At 39.4% G+C, this 21,748-nt stretch overlaps 1 protein-coding gene across 1 annotated transcript in view; it reads right to left on the reverse strand.

The window, feature by feature from the left end:
• OTOGL (otogelin like) overlaps positions 1-21,748 on the reverse strand; it is a 154,454-nt gene that overhangs the window by 101,081 nt on the left and 31,625 nt on the right. Inside the window, exons 14-23 of the mRNA XM_003783387.1 lie at positions 21,259-21,305; positions 20,681-20,826; positions 18,706-18,829; positions 16,893-17,070; positions 12,818-12,942; positions 8,463-8,672; positions 5,928-6,093; positions 5,247-5,321; positions 2,678-2,730; positions 751-913 (exon numbers count right to left, since the gene is read on the reverse strand). Of these exons, the coding sequence (XP_003783435.1) occupies positions 751-913; positions 2,678-2,730; positions 5,247-5,321; positions 5,928-6,093; positions 8,463-8,672; positions 12,818-12,942; positions 16,893-17,070; positions 18,706-18,829; positions 20,681-20,826; positions 21,259-21,305 (1,287 nt within the window). The remainder of the gene's footprint in view (positions 1-750; positions 914-2,677; positions 2,731-5,246; positions 5,322-5,927; positions 6,094-8,462; positions 8,673-12,817; positions 12,943-16,892; positions 17,071-18,705; positions 18,830-20,680; positions 20,827-21,258; positions 21,306-21,748) is intronic.

Consider the following 21,748-nt stretch of genomic DNA (forward strand, 5'->3'; position numbering starts at 1 on the left):
CTCTCGCCGCTCTGTCCCTATTCATTGCTGGATAATCGGTGTATCTGCCAGGAAGCCGAAAGCCCGCCCCCAGGTGCTGTGTTAGTGTTTCACGTGTAGTAGGCATTTTTACAATGGAAGAAAATTTATGAAAATAGAGTAGGTCATGCTGCCATAAAATAGTGGCTGGTATTTATTGAGTACACACACACACACACACGTCTCACATTTCCTAACTGAGGCTTAAAAGGAACTTGCCGAAAAACCACTCAGCTACCAGCAGCAGAGCCAGAAGTTATCCCTGGTGTCTCTGAAGCCAGAGGTTCCACCCGCACCTGCTACCCTTTGTAGCATCAGTGCATCATTGTCTGTAATATCTGTAAGATGAAGCAATTGGCACCACTGGTACAAATTCATCTCAACAACAGTAACATCACAAGAGAATATGCACAAGCCACGCACTTCAAAAGTGTTTTGATTGAAAAGCGACTAACAATGTCACGTTCCCAAAATTACAGTTGAAACAGGGGAGAAATTCCGAGTTCATCCAGAAACAAGTTTTTTTCCTCAACTCAGTGTAATACTTTAATAATATCTCATGATGTTTCAGGAGCCTAGCAAAGTAATTAAAATAGTCTTTTAGCCACCAACCCAAAGTTGACCACCAGGCTGAATGATAATTTTGGCTATTTCTGTAAATGAGGTTCTAAAGAGAGCTTATGTGTTTGGCCACATCCTGAATGTTCTGTATACCAAGAGAAAGAAGCTTACCCTGGAGCACAAACACAGCCACTTATACAAGGTGAGGACGGGGCACAAGTGAAGTTCATGGCCAGGTTTGCACACGTAGTCTCACAATTTACACCACCAGCTGGTAATTCCGGGTCAGGAAACCTGCAGTCGAAATACACTTTTCCCTCTGGGCAGGCGTGAACTTCAGAGATAAAGCACAAAATATCTTTCACGTTGTATTTGCTCATAGACAATCGTACTGACAGGCTTTGGTCATCAGAGTTCATCATAAAATACTGTACCAGTTATGATGAGATGATGCTCGTACTCTGCGACTTTTTTTTTTTAGTTGATGAGCTTACCAACATTTTCTAACTAGATTCTCTTTAATCACCAAAACTTTCAAAACCTACTTGGGGTTTTAAAATAGTATCTGCCTTCCATAAGCCAATAATGAAATAGAAACATAATTTTCTGAGGTCAAGAAACAGATCTTTTGGTTACTCTGAACATATATCATCAATTTTTGAGGGCTGAAAATGCAGTGTACTTAGACTTCTACAAAACCACAGGGAAGGCATGACATTTCTCGACCTTGCTTCCCCTCTGCGTCCTTACTTTACACCAGTTCTCACTGTACTACACAGAAGGGCAGAAGTGGATGTGATTATAGGCAGGACAGAGCAACACATTCCATCAGAAAATTTTATGCCCTCAGGGATCAAAAAAGTTTCCTTATGTGGGGCCAAAGGGATCAGATGCTGTGGGTCCCCTGTGAGGACTGGCCACAGAGTTCCCCTTCTTCATGAGCAATCCTGAAGCAGACAGCACAAAACAGCAATGGCCTTATACTGCTGAATATGTGCGTGACCCATAAAAATGCCTCGCAAAGAAGCCCCAGACTAGCCTGAGTCCTTGTAAAATAAATCCAGGGCATAGAACTCAAATGGCATTTATAGCAACATATAATATAATACCCGACCATTCAAATAAATGACAAAGCAATCGCTGAAAATTACTTTTATTGGCCTAAAGTATTCCTGTCCCTTAAAATCTATGAAAGCAAGTGTTCTTTATTATTTGCCTAGATTTCCCCATAGTGACTGGGGATGTCAGGATCTCTATGTGATGAAAATAAATAATATATAGAGTCCTAATACATAAGCTCTTGGGAAAGATATTCAACTGTAAAGGGACATTTTAAAGAGAGATGGCACAATGTAAGGGTATGTGGCACAACTAATGAGTGAAGGGCTCAACTACAATGCAGATTTTACCTAAAAAATGCTAACAGTGTAATCTAATCATTTGCACCCTCATGTTAACAGAAAGAAAAGGAAGGAAGGACGGGAGGGAGGGGAAGAAGGAAAGAAAAAAGGAAAGGAAAGGGCAGGGCAGGGCAGGGCAGGGCAGGGAGATGGAAGTAGATGTCATTTTATGTGCCATTTTCAATTGATTCCTTCTAGTCCTAGAGCCTTGATACTCCTAATGTAGGCCAGGAATCAGCAGCAGCATCTTGACCATAGAAATTCAGAATTTCAGGTATCACCCCTGACCTACTGAACAAGAATCTTTATTTTAACAAGAATGCTGGACATGCACATGAAAATCTCAGAAACTCTGGTCTAGAGTGGTTTTTCAATTTCTGTTACACAGATTTTACAACAGATGCCTGGATTTATTTCCCTAAAGCCCTTGGAGCACCAAAGTGGTCCTGGGTAGGCAGCAACCCTGGGGTAATGAGCTCCACTCCTGAGCAGCCTTACAGTTCACCCCACACTGCCCTAAAAATAACAATTCTCAGTAGGAAAAAGTTAGCAAGCGCCGGAGCACTGTGTGGAGAAACACTCCTAGGGTGTCTCCTGCAGGTTGGCAAGGAGGGCTGGGAGGGGTTCCTGCCTCCTGCCTGAGAGGGGGCATATCACAGCCCCACGGTCCTCGAGGAAAGCATCTTTTGAGATCTTACCAGTAGAGGGCGTTGCTAATTCATCACATTTCACAGTCCCATTGGAGCACTGGCTGGAAGTAAACAAAGTTACTTTATAAAACCAAACTTCTGGGTTTTTCCCTGAATTTCAACAACCTTCTAATGTGCAAGAATTGATTAAGTGCATACACAGATGTTATCTCCTCTACAGAATTTTCTACAAATAAGTTATTGGCTTAGGTCCAACTTGGAGAGAGCTATTTCAATTCAACACGCTTTGTCAAACACCTATTAAGTGTGGGGCGTTGCGATAGGCTGGGGAGACACAAAGGCTGAAATTTAGAGTCTTTACCCCAGTGCTTATATTCCAGTGGGAGAGCAAGACACACAAATACATGATGTTTCAAAATACATGTGAAACATATATTTAAGAGATAGAAGTAAAACAAAGAAAAGCATTTTAATATCTTCTGGCAACTGACATCAGGCAGTCAATAGAAGTAAAGTCTGAACAATTTTTTTTTTTTTTGCATTTTTTTTTTGGCCAGGGCCAGGCTTGAACCCGCTATATGGGGCGGGCACCCTACTCCTTTGAGCCACAGGCACCGCCCAAGTCTGAACAATTTTGAAGAATGGATGGAGGTTCTGACGTGGGTAAGGCAGAGGCTATAAATACTCTCAGGAAACATGGACACACCATGAGGGGGTGAAACAGCGTCCTCTGGAGCGAAGTGCAATGCAGGAAGTGACAGGAGATGCTGATGGCTAAAGAGCCAGCTATTTAGGTGCTGAGACTTAATCCCTGAGATGAGCCACTGAAGGCCTTAAGCAGAGAAGTGGTGAGGCTGGCAGCACTGAATACGGAGTGGAGCCACAACTTCACTGGAACGTAAGGCAGGGCATCGAGCAGAACCACACACAGGCAAAAGTAGCCTGAAATCCCTCAAGAGGACACACAATAGAGAAAAACCCAGCAGTTCTCGTGACTCCCCCACACTTTTCCCTTCAGCTTTGTACCAGATCACGTGTTCCATATGTGAGCCCAGAGGAAGAACTGGAATACATCACATGAAAAGTATGCTGTTTAACGCTAGCCTGCCACTCGGAGGTGTGACTCATCACGGAGATAATCACTGCTAAGTTTGTTCACACTCGCAGGGCACAGAGCAGCTCAGACAGCAGGTCAGACCACACCCCGGGCCCTCGGTCTCACACTTATTCTGGGACAGAGGCTTCTTGAAAGGAGTGGCAGGAGGTCACTAGGCTAATTGAATTTTTACTTGCCTCACGGTGGAGAGACAGTTACTTTACTTTTGCTAAGTAAAAATGTAAAGACATTCAAAAGAGATACGACACCTTGGCAGATGGAAGGAGGATAAGATTAGAGGCAAGAAGACCAGACAAGAAGGTCCAGGGAAGTGGGGGGAGATGTCGCGAGGGCGATGGCTGTGCGAAGGAAGAATGGCTTTCAACCGTGCATAGAAAGTAAAATCAAGTAAAATCCTGAGTTCTTTTACTGGCTAGGTGTGTTGAGAAGAAGAAGAAGTCAAAAATGACTCTCCAACTGCTGGCTTGGGAAACCGTGTGGATATCAGTACTACCTACCAAAGGAAAGTGCAAAATCTGGGTGCCATTGTGTCTTGATGGGGGGGAGGGAAAGATGAAAATGGAGATAATGATGAAGGTAAATGGAGATAACCGATATTCCACTGTGAATGCAAAACAGGCTGCAGGGCGGGGAGGCGGGAGAGCGCCGTGGAGCCAGGCTGCCTGGGATTACATCCCGGCTTGATGAGCACCTTGCTCAGCATCTGGGCCTCGTTTCCCTCACCTGTAAGCTGGGATAAAGCAACAGGACCTGTGTCTCAGGGTCACAGTAATGAGTACTTTAATAACATACAAAACACAGGGTGGTGCCAGGGCGATAGAAGGTGCACAGTAATGGTTAGATGTCATTATAATTATTACTATTACCCACCGGCTATTATTATCTGTGGGTACCTACAGTGCAACACAAGAGGCAGGTTAGGAATTGAATATAAATGTGCACTGCTGCACAGATGTGCCTTTAATTTTAACAGGTTACAGCCAGAATGAACGTTATCCTTTGAATAAACATTATCTCACCGGTATTGATGTCTCTGGGGAGAAAGTAGGAGAAAGTGTGATTACCTTCTGTGTGGGACATCGTTCAGATCTATTCTGGAATTTCTTTTTTTTTTCTTGAGCCATAGATAAACCACAAAACTCAACCTTCTCAGTAGTACGGTAGCATTTAAACACCCATGTCATTTCTAACTTCTAAGAACCAAAAAGGATCAAAGACTTCCACTGCACTGTATGACACACACTTAATAGCACTTTTCTGCAGTCATGAAGACAAAACTCAGATATTCCCCACTGAAATTTAATATACACATGTATTATGTACCCATGAGACTGTTTACATGTGTAGGCCACATATACATATACATGACTGTAACATATTTAAAGGTTATTTGTATTTTTCTTAATTACATAAGTCATACTTAAATGTACAGTTTGGGTTAAGAAATTATATTAGTCCACGTGACATTTGCCAAGTACAATCCCCACCATCAAAACCTACCATAAGCCCAAGGGAGTTGGAATGAGTTCTCCGGGTTGATAAACACTGCCCCTATAATGACACCGGCAGTGAAATCTGAAAGAGGAAAACAGTGTCAGGTAAATAAAGCAAGACGTGAGTTTCTCTGAAAATTACTAAATTTTTGCGTTTTGCGTGGGTCTTGCCAGGCAAAGGTCAGCACTGCTCTGAGACTCTGCCTGTAATCCCGACACACAAATGGCAGACGCTGTTTAGATATGAAGCGTCGCTTCCTATTTCTGTTCTAAAATACAACTCAAAACGGTGTTGTTGTAGCCATAAAAAAAAAAAAAATCGCTAAATGCGCTTCAGAGAAATCTAACTGACATATCATTTAGCCCTGTGGATAAAAGTCTTTACTTCGTGTGAGAATCGTGATTGCTAACAGATGTTACAATCCAGCTACTAAAATCTACCCCTTACAGCAAAGCATAAACCTTATTATTGATCTGGATATGATCAAAGGGAGTGGGAATAAACTTCAGGATCAACCATCAGGTTTCCTAGGCCTTCCTGTAGCTGGTTGTGAACATGTCCAAGGTCAAAAAAAAAAGTAAACACAATGTGAAGTATTTTTTTTAAATAAGCCTAAAAGCCCTTTTTAACTTAGAAGCAGAAAGAGGGGTAAGCACTGGTTGCTCTCAACCCATTTTTGTGACTTACATGGGCACACAAAAGTTAAGCGTGTCTTCATAGAATTTGCCTTCGGGACAGTTACAGCCTTCCGCACAGTCATCATTACACAGCTCCGGGGAAGACAGAGAAATGCAGGAATGACGGCAGAATGAGGAACAGTGATGGTACAACATGCCTTTCTGGCACACCACAGCTGAGAGCAAAGGAGTACTCCTTGAGAAAGATTTCCACAAGGCACAGACACATCTCATGCCTGCGTAGGGGTCTACAACAAGACATATCTCACGAAACAAAAGATATCCGACATCAACAAACTTGAAATATTATGTAATTCTACAACAGAAAACAGATAAATAAAGCAGTACCTGGGCTCAGCAGAAGTCCAGCAGAAGAATAAAATTTCTATTTCAAAATATGTTTTATAACATTCTTTGTTAGCCTTTATCATAATTTTTCAATGCCTCTGTCTCTTATGTATGTTTGAATAAACCTTCTGTCCTCACATTTTAGATCTTAAGTACTGTAATATTGTCATCATCTCCTGATGACAATGTTTAAACCTAGGTAAAGTCGTGGCCTTCTACAAAGAAGACAAAATCTGAGTTTACTGATTCACACACAGTTTTTACCGTCTGCCTTCTTCATCATGTTTATGCTTTTTCTCTAAACTAGTCCTTTTCAACCTTTTTCATCTCCTAGCACACTTGAACCTGTAGTTAAACTTCCACAGCACATTTAAATTATCAAAAAGAAGAGAAAAAAAACAATATACTGGCTTGGCGCCTGTCGCACAGTGGTTATGGGGCTGGCCACATATAGGGAGGCTGGTGGGTTCAAGCTCAGCCCAGGCCAGCTAAGCAACAGTGACAACTGCAACAGAAAATAGCTGGGCAGTGTGGCAGGCACCTATAGTCCCAGCTACTTGGGAGGCTGAGACAAGAGAATCGCTTAAGCCCAAAAGTTTGAGGTTGCTATGAGCTGTGACACCACGGTACTCTACCAAGGGTGACATAGTGAGACTCTATCTCAAAATATATATATATATATATATATATATATACTTACTATGTACTGTGCTTTGAACTTCTTTCAAAAAATAATTTAATTAATTAAGTTATTTAAATCTTATTATTTTTAAATTTTTAAAAATTTTCATGGCACATCTAAGATCTCTCACAGAACACCAGTGGACATCAGTACACCAGTTGAAAATCACTGCTCTAAACCCTTCCTATTTCTCTTTAGACCAATTTAAGCTGATTTTGGTAGGCACATGAAAATAATCTAAAAGCATACTTGTACAAATGTGTACATGTAGAAAATGCTATATAGAATTTATTTTTCTATAATTGACCTTGTGAGAAAAAAAAAAAGGGGACAGGAATAAGAAGGGAAATGAAACCCAGAACTTGGAGTGGAAGAGGAGAAGATAGACCCTGGTAAATTTGCAACTTGGACTTAACACATGTGGGAATGGAAAATGAAAGTTGGCCTTTCATTTCAGAGAAGGAGCTGAGAGACCCTTAAATTGGACTCTCAAAGAACAACATCCTCATTTAAAAGGAAAAACTAAAGCAGGGGTCAAAAATGTTGTCCTATGAAGGGCTTAAGGGAAGATAATTTTAGCTTTGCAGACCACACAGTCTCTGTCAAAACACTCAACTCTTCCTCATACCATAGGCAACATGTAAACAATGAGCATGGTTATACTTCAATAAATTTCATACAAAGATTGTTGTTTGTCAACTCTTGGACTAAAAGAAATCTGTTCACAGCACACCAGGTAGGGGTCTAATGCTAGGTCTGTGATAAATTAAAGTTACTGCTTAGAAGTAAAAATCCTGGACCTATATCCTGCTCAGGTTGGCATATGAATCTGCATTACTTTATTTGCATTTTTTTTTTGTCTTAGACAAAGCCAAGCCATCAACATGAACACTGGCCAGTGATACCCCAGGAGTAATTACAAACCACCAGGGGAGTATTAGGGGGAAAAGAGTGATGTTCTCAAAGCCATGTCACCAAAGATTCTAATGGGAGGAGGGTCTTGATAAAGATTATTTTTTGGCTAATAAAAAAATTATAGAACACACAAAGAAATAATCTACCATGAATGAGAACTGCAGACACCATAATGGTGAAGATTGGAGCCCCATGAACTTGAGATTACAATTGCCTGCTGCATAACATAGCTGTTTAATTATAAGTCAGCTGTGTCACTGGATCACATAGTGCTTTTCCATCATCCCCAATATTTAGGTATGATATGTTCGTGATAAGAGTTTTTTCAAATTTTTCAAATTATTTCTGTTGCATTCTTCAGAATAGACGGTTACACTACTTTTGCTGATAACATAGTCAAAAGCTATTCTTCTTATCCAGCATATCTTTGATCTTAAGAAACTAGTATTTCATTTGTTTTTCATGTCTGTACATTTAAAGAATATTTCAAATAACTTACATGCAATATTGACCTTCATTTAAAAAATAAAAGCAGTAATTATAAACACAAAGAGCTCTAAAGTATTACCTGGTCATCTTTATCTGGGCCATGGTACTCACCACAGAAGGAAATTTGGTCTCTAAAATGGATGGGAACACCACGCTGGCCACAGAGGTAGGCATAGTGAGCGAGAGCATTGCAGAGGCAGGGGCTTCCACACTTGCATGCGTCATGGCGACACAGCTGGTAGTACAGCCCTGGGCTGATGTAGACGTGACAGGGAGCAAACAGCTCCTGGTGGATGACATCACAGTGTGCAGCGTACCCAACTAGTAGAAAAAGAGCCCCTTAAACATCTCATTCACTCATCCAGATTTTACCCCTCAGTACCAAGTTCCAAAGTTATCCAGCATCTTGCTTTCCTAGATATGTACTATAGGGCATACTACTCTTAAATAAGAGAACCAATAATTTCAGTTTATAGTTTTTGTTTGTTTATGTTTTTGGTAATGTTGGCAAGAGCACTTAATCTATATGCAACAGTCTTTCATAAATAAAAAAGTAAAAGTGTATCACATAAGATGAGTAACAGAAGGATTGGTAGATGTAGTGACCTCAACCACCCCACTGCCTGAGGATCATCCCAGGAAACCTGGTATGAAGAACTGGGAAATATTGAGAAGCTTATCTCCAGATATTCATAGATTACAAAAACTGTTCCAGATTGTGGATTTTATGACAACTCTGTCAATACACAATTATCCAGGAAGGAATGGAAGTCATCTAATTTCAATGGATTCTCTGAGATGAATGTGGCAGATGCTACATATTAGTTGTTGAATTCAATGTCTGCACGGTGCACAGTGGACTGAGCACAATTTCTGGCAGATAGTAGTAGCTGAATATTAGAAGCATGGATAGATTAGTAATGAATAGACATTAGGTACCAGAACACATGCCAAAGGCCATAAGATATAACTATCAAATTATCGGGGGGGGGAGGGGTTGAATCTCTATAATCGTGTCTTAAAATTTGTTGATTTTTCCCTTGAGAATGACTAATCAAATCGATAAAATCTTTTAAAGATGTAATCAAGTTTGATAAAACAAACCAGATTCTATTTTTCTAAAAAAGGCTAGGTCTGTGGTTTCTTGACTTACTGGACCTAGGTTGCATGGGTCTCATTACAGACAAAATTAATCAATCTTGTCACTGTTGATGTTTTTGAGAGACCAGAAAAGCTGTTGGAGATCAGAATTCGTCCACTAGTAAAGAATTATACTGACTTATTTTGTTGAGTATTTTAAATATATTTATTATTGGTAAGGAAACATATGGTAATTACCTAAATATACATTTTTACATTCCACATTCATATCCTGATATTGGAGACTATAGCACTGTACTGTTAACTGACATATTCTTAGTCCCAAGGACCTGAAAGAGCAAAGTAATACACCAAAGAGGCCCTTACTGTGTGCCCTAAGGATTTTCAGACCAAATATATCCCCCCTGACATTAAATAAAGGGGAACAACCTCATGAAAAAATAGATATATATCCTTTAGAATCCAGGTCAGATCTTCCCAAACAAAAGCATACCCTGGGGAAAAGGATCCCTATTCAATAAATGGTGCTGGAAGAACTGGATACCAGTAAAAGACTTAAACTGGACCCTCGTCTGTCACTGCTTACAAAAATTGACTCAAGATAGATAAAAAATTTAAATCTAAGACACAAAATGATAAAAAAAAAAAAAAATACAAGAAAGCATAGGAAAAACTCTTGATGATATGGCCTGGGGAAAGATTTTAGGAAGAAGACTCCATTAGCAATCGCAACAACCAAAATAAATAAATGGGGCTTAATCAAGCTAAAAAGTTTCTGCACAGGTAAGGACACAAAAATTAAGGCAAATAACCTACAGAATGGGAAAAGATATTTTCATGAATCTAACAAAGGGCTGATAACTAGAATCTATACAGAATTCAAATTAGTCAACAACAAAAAAAAAGCAGCAAACAATCCTGTCTATCACTGAATAAGAGACATGAACATGAACAGAACCTTCTCTGAAGAAGACAGATGAATGGCCAACAAACACATTAAAAAAATTCTCATCCCTAATCATCAGAGAAACGCAAATCAAACCACCTAGAGATATCACCTAACCCCAGTGAGATTACCCCACATCACAGAATCCCAAAGCTGCAGATGCTGGAGCACATGTGGAGAGAAAAGAACACTTCTACACTGCTGGTGAGACTGCAAACTAATACAACCTCTTTGGAAAAAAGTCTAGAGAATCCTCAAAGAACTCAAAAAAGACCTTCCTTATGATCCTGCAACCCCATTACTAGGTGTCTACCCAGAGGGAAAAAAATCATTTTATCATAAGGACATTTGTACTAGATTGTTTATTGCACCTCAATTTATAATTGCTAAGATGTGGGTGGGATCAACCCAAGTGCCCACCAACCCATGAATGAATTAATAAATTGTGGTATATGTATACCATGGAATACTATTCAGCCATAAAAAAGATGGAGATTTTACATCATTTGTATTAACCTAGATAGAGCTGGAGAACATTCTTTTTAGTAAAGTATCACAAGAATGGAAAAGCAAGTATCCAATGTACTCAATACTAATATGAACCCAGCAGATGAACTAATACATTCCCACAGAAGAGAAAAATCGGATTTAACTCAAGAAAGGGGAGGGGAAAAGAGAAAAAGATGAGAGGTGAGGAGGGAGGGGGATTGGTGTGGCCTCACCTAATGGGCATAATGTAAGGGTACATGGCACACCTTCTGGGTGACAGGACACAACTACAACAGGAACCCCACCTAACATGGGTACATGGCACACCTTCAGGAGACAACTACAACAGGAACCCCACCTAACAAACACAAACACTGTAACCTACTCATCTGTACTCTCATATTAATCTGAAATAACAAAAGTTTAAAGAGTTTAGATCAGAGTTATTGACTTGTATTTATTTTTCTTTATTTGAGAAACTTTCTGTATATGAGGTTTTTTAAAAAGCACAGTTCATGGCAAGGTTAGAAAAGGATAATATCTAAAATACGTATCATAGAGGACAAGAGGCATGGGGAGAAAAGTGATGGAAAATAGAGCAAAACGACAACATGTAATAAAGGAGATAAGTAAAGATAAGACCAGAGGGAAACTGGACTTAGCCCCCGCACTCTACTTCAACTTTTACCTGCTGTTAAATAAAGAAAAATAAAGTCACTACAATTTCCAGGAGGGAGACAAACCAGAAAAGACTAGCTAGGGGAAGGGTAGACTAGGGAAAAGTTGGGGACAGAATGGAGAAAGGTTTTGTAAATGGCCGTGAGATGAAAAGTAATAAATCATAGAGACAGAAACTCTAGTCTAGCCTTTTCGTTGGAGGTAGGAAAAATGACCACAGAGGTCACAAACTTCAAATTTAAAAGCAGCCAAAAGGAGAAGGACTGTCTTGTGTTCTTTCTGGTACCCCCAACTTACACATGAATCATAAAAAACATATGACGATCAACAGAAGTCCTCCACAAAACTACCAAATCCAGAAATTGTTCTGGCTTTTCATGAATGCTCAGTAAATAATTAGAAATACAGTTTTTTTTTAACTACATAAAAATAGTAAACTGGTAAGAGTAATCAATTAATGGATAAATTAACATTATAGAATATTTAAGCATGCACTACTATATTTAATAATATGAAATATTGTTAACAAATAATATTTAATATTGTTCATAAAGTAATTTTACAAATATATATCTATATGTGTGTGTGTCCTTTACTGGGAAGTGAACAGCCTTTAGCATAGTTTGCTTCAGCTTTACTAAAAAACAAAAAAAAACAAAAAAAAATGCAGCTAAAAATTGTTGGCATGTGAGTTGCACTGTCATTCCAAATTGGCACTCTGAGCATTTGATCATGACCATCTCAAATTGTTGCCCACTGATGGCACAAAATCTCCCTGGTTCACTGGCTTTCTGCTTCTGAAGCCATAACGTGCGCCGGGAGCAGGACCTTGTAATGAGATGGTGATAAACAGGAGCAGCCACTTGAAGTGTCACACTACAGAGCTGATATTGAACATCCCGGACGACAATGGTCTTTTCAGAGTATTTCCAGATGCTTTCTCGTTAGCATGGAAAGACTCTGAAAGCTCCAAAATGTTAGCCTACATTTGGAAAGAAGGGATTTCTAAACACCTAAAATAAGTGATTTTATAAAGGCAAAGTAAAAAATACATTAGCCATTTTCATTTTTAAAAAATAACTTAGGCTATAGAAATATATATATGCATAACATTGAGCACAAATATGCGAGAAATGACTTGAATTTATCATAAGGAAGAAAATCGGAATTTCAAATCATTGTCTGATTTTACAAAACTCCAGCAATACACAGAACTTTTTTCTTAAATTTACATGCAGAAAGGAAGACTCACTGTTTTGCTGATTGACGTTACAGGGGTCGACCATGGGGACGTGAACAGGTGCAAAGCAAGTCGTGGAAACTCTCCACGCATTCGCGTGCAGCTGGGGGGTGCCCTCTATCATGCCTGACGGAGAACTAGAAAGCAAAGACAGCGCTTATCCTAGTGTCTCCCACTCATTTGTTCATACTCTTCCAATCCCTAAATAAGCGAATACTATCTTTCTTATACACGAAGACATCTTAGAGCTTTAAATCTCTACAGTTTAAAAAATGCAGTGATGTTAGTTAGCTTCCCGTCACTGAGGCTTTCCCCTGGACGTACATATATGAGTGTATTTAATCTTCATATCAGCCTTATGATGAAAACATCAGCATTGTCATTTTATGGAGAAAGCAGAAACCCAGAGAAATATTAAGCTTCACCAAATTGATAAGTATTAGAGCCACGATTCGAACCCAGTTCCCACTCCCTTCACCACACAACCAAAACTTTAATGTGTTTGTGGTACATGGTACATGTGGAAGGTAGGGGATTGATGGTTCCCATGATTTTTCCAAGGCAAAGACAAATATCCCAAAGAATAGTCTATAGTTCTGGTTCAATATTTCAATTTCTATTATGGGGCCTGATGTATTGAGATTCCGTCACAAGTGGCAAAAAAAAAAAAGGAAGAGAAAATTGAGAGAAGATGGTATGAAAGGCACCTTCATCCACGTGCACTCACATCTTTAATCTCTCAACAAACTAAGAGGGAAGAGAAACATCTGTCTTTCCAAAGCCATACTTATAAACACAGCTGTGTTTAGGAACCCAAAACTGCAGCTCCGCCTCCAGCAGCCATCCAGGCTTATTAATTCATCACCAACAGTTACTGACAGTCCCCGCTGGACACTGTGTCAGACACCGTCAAAGCCACTTTGGAGTCAGGGCGGAGCAGGTCTCCTGCAGCAAGCTTTGACCCTACCACCCACCTTGGCTGTTAGTGCTCCAACGTGGCCAAGCGGAAGAGTCAGCTTTAGCTCTCTGTAGTATCCTAATACGTGTAGATTAACGACCTTGGTGACCATTTAGCTCAAAGACTAAAGCAGCCGCCTGAGCTGTTCTCTCACTGCCCGCCATTTCCCCTTTCCCCTTCTCCCTATTTCTCAGTATCAAAACCATTCTAGAACTGCAAAGAAATATAGCAAACACCTAATGCAAAATATCGTTCTGTTGGGCAGCGCCTGTGGCTCAAGAAGTAGGGCACTGGCCCCATATACCGAGGCTGGCAGGTTCAAGCCTGGACCCCGCCAAAACTGAGAAAAAAAAAATTGTTCTGTTTAAATAAAAATTGTGAGACTCAAAGAAATTGCGTGATTAACCGTAGCCCTTTCTTATCATTCCCTCCCTCTCCTGCCCACTCCACACCTTGGAAGAACAATAAAATCGGTAAGGGTGCTGGGGGCAGTCAGGGTTCCCAGGAGGAACTGACTTAGACCTTGGCTCTCTTATTCCATTTAATTTACTTAGAACAATAAATATTTAAAAAATGAGACCTAACACGTGAACCCGTCTGTTTACTGTATTTCATTTTATAAAATTACCTTTCAGCTCATAGTTGATTTACTATATAAGGAATACAAAATCGTCATTACATTTTAAGTCATTCTAGTTACTATTCTATTGTGTTTTCAGATTCACATTAACCTTTGTGAAGTAAAGGAGTTTAAACACTTCATTTGGAAAGCTAACTGCTGTTTGGAAGTTATCTCTGACTCTGAAACATGATCCTGCCCTCTTATCATGCCGGAATGTTTATCCACAGAGAAGACTGGTGCCTTGGAAGGAGGCAGGCAGCTCTGCCCTCTGTTAAACAGCCAGCCTGACAAACACGGGAATCAAGACAGCTTAAGCTCCTTTCTAAACACCGTGGCCAAGCTGCGTGATAGTTTCTGTTTCACAAGCGTGATGAAGCTATCAATGTTAAATAATAATAAAATAAATGAAGAGTGCAAATCATAAAACAAAAACAAGCTAGTCTAAAGGCAAATTAATCACACAAGAGATGAAATCTTAAAAAATCCTTTTTGCAGTTTTTAATTGTAAGTGCCAGTTCTCCTTGTCCACGGCATTCTCTTCTTGATGCCCCACTGAAGTTCTACCTCAGCTCAATTTAACTGTCTGCCGTGCGTAAGATTCTGTGCTAAGAATACAAAGACCAAGAACATGACCCTTGCTCTCCAAGCTCCCGCAGTTACGGGCGGAGACCAGACAGCTAAACAGTGAATGTTCTTAGATAACACACTGTCTAAATTAATTTTTTCTGATAGGATATAAACTAGCTTTTTGAGGCAAATAACGTCTGAGTTGAGGATGAACAATAAATGGAGTTCATAAGAAGGAGTAGGAAAGAGGAAAAACCCAGGCAGGGAGAAGAGTATGTGTGCAGACAATATTGGAAAAATAAAGCAGCGGTGCCCATAGCTCGATGGTTACAGCGCAGCGCTAGCCACATACACTAAGCCTGGCAGGTTCAAACCCAGCCCGGACCTGCTACACAACAATGACAATTGTAACAAAAACAACAAAAATAGCCAGGCATTGTGGCAGACACCTGTAGTCCCAGCTACTTGGGAGGCTGAGGCAAGAGAATTGCTTAAGCCAGTGGTTCTCAACCTTCCTAATGCGGCAAACCTTTAATACAGTCCAGAGGGGTCGCAACCCACAAATTGAGAACCGCTAGCTTAAGCCCAAGAGTTTGAGGCTGCTGTGAGCTGAGACACTGTGATATTCTACCGACGGCAACAGTGAGACTGTCTCAAAAAAAAAAACACACATCATATCACGGTGTTTGGAGAATGGCTTCTCCGTAACATGTCCCAGTGTCCCCTGGCTGCCCAGCTAACAACCCTTTGCTCTCCACAGCCCCGCAGTGCTTTTAGTCACAACCACAAACACTAACACCTAATTTCTAAGACGACGTCAGTGCTTTTCCTGTATGTTGTTGATACACTGCCTAACACTACATATCTCTTTTTCTAGGTATTTTTAACTTAAGGTATGATTGGTAAAAATTATATATATTTAGAGTGCACAACATGATGCTTTGGTATAAGAATATGTTGTAAAATGGTTAAATCAAGCTAAAGAACATACCCACGGCCTCGCAGACGTAGCATTTTTCACTGTGAGAACCTTTAATATCTACTCTCTTAGCAACGATCATTAATTACAGTGACCATGATGGATGAGCCATCTCCCAAATTTACTCATCCTGCCTTCCTGAAACTTTGTACCCTTTGACCCACATCTTCCCCCTCTCACACCCCCCACTCCCAGCCCCTGGCAACCACCATTCTACTCTGTTGCTATGAATTTTACTTTTTTAGATTCCGCATATATTTCCTAAAGGTCACTGTCCCCTCCCAATCTGCAAGACAAGCTCCTGGAGGATAAGAACCATGTCATTCTGCATTAATTGCTCCGACTGTGCTGTTAGTGCCATAATAGGGACTCAAGCATTTATACGAAACTGAGCACCGCGTCTTTTTACAAGGAGGTGAAAAGTCGATTCCAGGGGTACAAATGTACCGTATTGTTTTTCTTCCAGGGAAACAGCAACTCTCACAAAATCCCAGTAAATCGCAAAATGTTGCTTTAGAAGTATTAATACCAAATTATATCAATATTTTTTAAGTATCATTTACTACCACTAATATAAAGTGATGCTGAGATTTTTTTCTTAAGGTAGCAAATTTCCAAAAATGAAATGCTTATAAGCTTGATAAGTAGCAGAGGCGAGAACAGAAGTGAGCCCTCAGGCCGAGACACACAGACTAACTCCAAAGCCTACCTCCACGGTGTATAAACTAAGGAACCTTGAATGATTTATTTGCCAGGGTGGGGACTTGGTTGATTTCCTTATCTATAAAAATAAAGATACTAATCAGGGGATTGCTGTACAATTTAAACATGATGATCCTTGTAAAGCCCTTGGAACGGTGACTGCTAGGCTATTTTTAGTTAAGTAAACATTTTTAATGAATTTATATCGTCTAAATTGCAAGTCATTAAATTATGTTAACTATACACAAATCATACTTACAGAAAGTCATCCCTTATGTTCCCATTAAAGGTGCCACACAGACCTAAAGTTCTTCTTTTCCACGCACTAGTGAGCTGAATATAAATTCTTTCCCCATCTATACCAAACAGAATCTTTAAACCAAATGTGGTTTTCAGAAGTATGAATAAGGATGACAGAGTTTGAATTTCAACAATACCTGCAGGAAATGAACATACATAAATCAGCTTTGAGATTCACAAGTCACGTTCTGAAATGCTGGAGGACAACACCAGGTCTCTCCATCCAAGATGCCAGCAGGTGAGGAGGCAGGCTCTCAGCTCCCACCCACGTTCCAGGGCCAATTCGTGGCACCTGCGCCTTTTTTCTGTTCTCCCATTTCCTGCTTCTCCCTCCTTCCTGGGTCTTCAGCAGATATTTTTAATCAGTTGTCAGGTCACCATGGAATTTTAATTCCCAACCATCTCATGAGGAAGGGGACCATGCTCAGACTTTGAAATCTGATTTCTTTTTCTTACCTTGTGTGTGCATAAATTTTCCCCCAAACTGGACATAATTCAATAAGAAAATGGTACATCTCAAAAATGTTCCATTCCCTTAAGACTGCCAGCAAAAATGGGAGACACAGAAACCAATAAACACCATTGTATGAGATACGCTTAGTGTCAAGAAACTTATGTCCAAAACTGCCACTAGAGAGTTGTTTTTCATTGTTCCTGTGTCCTTGTCACAATCTCTGCCATCAGTCTGGTCACCAACATTGTGACTCTTACAATCATTCTTTGATTACTCCATTCTCTTCATTGGCCTCCCCAATCAACCCCAATCCAATCCGTCACCAAGTTCAGACTACTTCTGTTCTCAAGCTTCGTTTGACCTTCTTTCCACCTCTACTGTCACTGCCCTGGATCGCGTCCTCCTTGTTCCCTGCATGCCCTGCTTGGTAACATCCTAACTGTTGTCTAAGTCTCCTGTCTAGCACCTCTCAAAGCTACTTCCACACTTGTGATAGCGATCTAGCAAAAAACAACTCCTTAAAACTCACAGCTTATTTGGTTGAGCCATAGAAGATGGATAACTTTACACATAAAAATGGTCAAAATGACAATTTCATATTGATCTATGTCAAGCTGAAATGACATCTGAGTAGCGTGAGCATGTAACTTGTGATACAAATCAAGGCACTTCTGAGAGTGGAAGAGAGTGTTACTAACCACTGTGCTGGGACGCTGGGCATAAACAGGGCCTGTCCCAGGAAACCGCGGTGTATGAGGCCTCATGCTCATACACGAGGATGTAAGGCCTCCCCAGCTTCATCCCTACCCACTTCCCTAATCTCATTTCTGGTTCTCCTCTCCCCTCTTTTTGATGGAGTGATGTCAAAATGATTATCCTTCCTCCTAAACATGCTGCATACTCCTTTAGCTCCTTACTCTGCAAGAATTCTTTCCCCAAATCCTTCATCCTGGTAATTCCTCACTTTCAGATACTCAGCGTGGCATCACTTCCTTCATTAAACATTCCCAACCATTCCTGTAACCCGCCCCAGGGCTGAATGGGCCGCACTGCATTTAGCCTCCTGAAGTCTTCCTACATTATCTTCAGGACTCTCACATCTGTTGTAAGTCATGGCTGTTTGCTTGGCGCTTTTTGCTCTGTATCACTTGAGGGGAACTCAGGTCTTACAGACACAGTGTCTCACCACCTGCAGGGGGTGACCTGGTAATGCACAGGTACTCGGTAAACGTCAGGTAATCAGCCAATGGGAAGACACTTGGGGTTGTATTTGTTGTTCTTAATATAAAGAAAGCACACTGCTAGCATTGCTTCTTACCGTTCAGATTGAAGCCTTGGTTGGGACTGGTGAGGATCTGTCCTCCCCTACTTAGGGTCACTTGTTTGTTAAAATCATCCTCCAGAATTAGGGTTATAGACTGAAGGCACACCAAGCCGAGGTTCTGTATAAAAACCAAACAATCAGTGAAAGGAACGGGAGGTAGAATCAGAGAGAGAGACGGAACCATAGAAAGAGACAGGGAAGATGGGAGAGGGAGATGGAGAAGAGGAGGGAGAGGAAGGAGAGAAGAAAGGAGAAAAAAGGTTCATGTAAATAAGTTTCTGAGACATAGAAAGCTTCACTATAAGTAAAGATATAACAAAGTGACTATCAAATAACTTACTTCATGTAACTCCATTCCCAACATATCTTTACATAATGCATTAAACACACCGTATACATACATATATTTTACAAAGAACATTCATTAAAATGTTCTCAGTAATAAACACATAATTATGTTTCAATGTTTTATGTATGAAAAATAATTATGCTTTCAACAGCACATAAAGCACCTTTCCAAATTGATTTAACAAGTATATTAAACATAATAAAGAAAATAACCAAGAGAAATGGAAGTCTATATACAGAGGTAATCAAGACTCCAATATGTTGCAGAGAACAAAATCAAACTGGAAAAAAATGTAAATACAGTTGTTCAGAATTTTTGTTGGAAATAACTGCTTTTCATTAGAATGAAACTAGGAAATTAAAGATGTTTGGCAAAATTTTGACTACCTGATTTAGAGAGATGAATACAAATTTCATCTTTGTTTACAAATTATTTCTTCATTTATAAATTATTAATGGGTTTATTATTTCAAGAAAAGATCTAAAATACATACTCCAATGATTTATGAAATTCATTAATTCTCTTTAGAATGATATGAAACTTGTTCGAAACTGTCAAAAATCATCTCTTTAAAATCCAATAGCTAGGTTGAAATAAACAAAAATTTAGATTCATTGTGCAATCATGCATAAAATGTCCAAAAAAGTAACACATTCTTCTTAATAAAGGATCACAAGAATGGAGAAGCAAGAATCCAATGTACTCAATTCTAATATGAAGGCAGTAGATGATCTAATACAAGGGGTGGGGGTAGGGGAAGGAGGGATTGGAGAGAGAAAAGGAGGGAAGGGAATGGAGGTTATATGGCACACCTCTTGGGGGCGGGACACAATTACAAGAGGGACTTTACCTAACAACCACAATCAGTGTAACCTAATTCTTTTTACCCTCAATGAATCCCAAACAAAAAAAAAAGAGAGAGAGAATGAATGGGCTCTTAGAAATGTCAGGGCTTGTCCCCATATTACTCATGTACTGACTTTTTCACTTCTTAAACTGGTTATGTAACATCTCATCTATAAGTTAATTATAATAGTATTTGCAAATATACTGCTTATAGTGATGTTTGTAAAGTTTGTATAGTGAAGTAAAGTTTGGAGAATACATTTCGAAGAATTTATCTGTATACATCTCACTTCCCAAGTCAAATCATGACTATATGGGACCTGGTATGAAAATTCCCTAAGATTATCCCTGTAAAGTCCTACCCAGAGTCTTACACATGATTGCCAACCTATTTATTTGAAGTATTTGAAAGTCATCTAATTATATTTGTGAAAGGGCTATATTTGGGGAAAAAAGTATACATACTTTAAAAAAAGAAACTATACAGTATTTTATCTAGTGCAAGACATCTGTTTTCACATTTTAATATCTGAAGTTGGAATGTATCTTATAATAAATATTATTAACCTATAATTAATTATAGAATAATTATCAGCACTTCTTTCTTTTGTGATACACAGAATGATAGTGTATCTTAATAATCAATGTTGTCTTGTTTTGACTTTGAAGAAAACAACTCTCTCCACTCATGTTACCATTCTTAATCTGATATGAAATTTAATTAAAAATAAATACATACATATTCCTCTGGTCATTTTGAAAGGCAGTTCTTACCTGCTCACAGGGAGCTTTCTGTAAAGTAATTGTGAATTTATCTTTTCCAGTTCCTTTCACAAGGATGTACTGGCACATGCCAATAAAAGAATAATGCCGACCATCAAAAGTTGTGAAATGAGAATCACCCACAACTGAGCATTGAACTACCAAGGAAGAAAAAAAAAGAGGAGAAGAAAGAGAAAGAATCTCGTGTTAATTCTTAAAATCCAGGAAGTCAACATGGGGTAAATAATTATGCATCAAAAAGAACTTTGAAAGTGTTTAAAATTTCCTGGTTTGACGAGACCAAATAATATCACTCCAGTTTATTTAATATTTATTAAATGATAGTCTTCTGACATGTCTTTCAGGGTTTTTAATTTTTACACTCTTCTAATAAACTTTTTATCATAATTGCCTGCTCAAAGATATCAGCTATTCAATTTTCCATTTATCCTCTGAATAACTGCATTTATAGATTACTATTAATATATCCCTTGTTACAGAAGAGATCTCTTCACAGAAATCAGTGCTGTCTTCCTCCTCAATTTAAAAAAAATTGAAACATTTCCTTTAAAAACATTTGAAACCATTACCTGGGCAGTCATGCTCAGTACAGTTCCAAACTCCACCAACACAGACACTAAAAGACATTACAGAAATATTAGTCAAAAAGCTAACTATTAAGTTTGCCTCTAGGTATTGATTCATGTACCCATATATGTCATGTTTACAGGTTCAGAATAAAATGACTTGAAAAACACCTTGTCCAAAATTCAGTTGACTGATAATTTGGGGCTGAGTAGCACCTAAATTACAGATTGTCTGTCATACTTAACAATCACTGACAATAATGAAGATTATCAGACATTAAAGAGAAAGAGGAAATGCTTTCTTATATAAGATAAATTCCAGCTTCCACCCCCACCGAGATGTGACTGTTGGAGGACAGAAGCAAAGTTCCTGTAACACAGGAACCAGTCTGGGAGCCAAGGGCATTTCAGTTACGTACACTGGTACACTGCCACCAAAGGGGAAAGAGCCTGAGGACATTAAGACCTCTGTTTCGTTTTAACACTGTCCTGG

This window comes from Otolemur garnettii, unplaced genomic scaffold (assembly GCF_000181295.1).
Source record: "Otolemur garnettii isolate 467f Iridium unplaced genomic scaffold, OtoGar3 scaffold00007, whole genome shotgun sequence".
Lineage (NCBI taxonomy): Eukaryota > Metazoa > Chordata > Mammalia > Primates > Galagidae > Otolemur > Otolemur garnettii.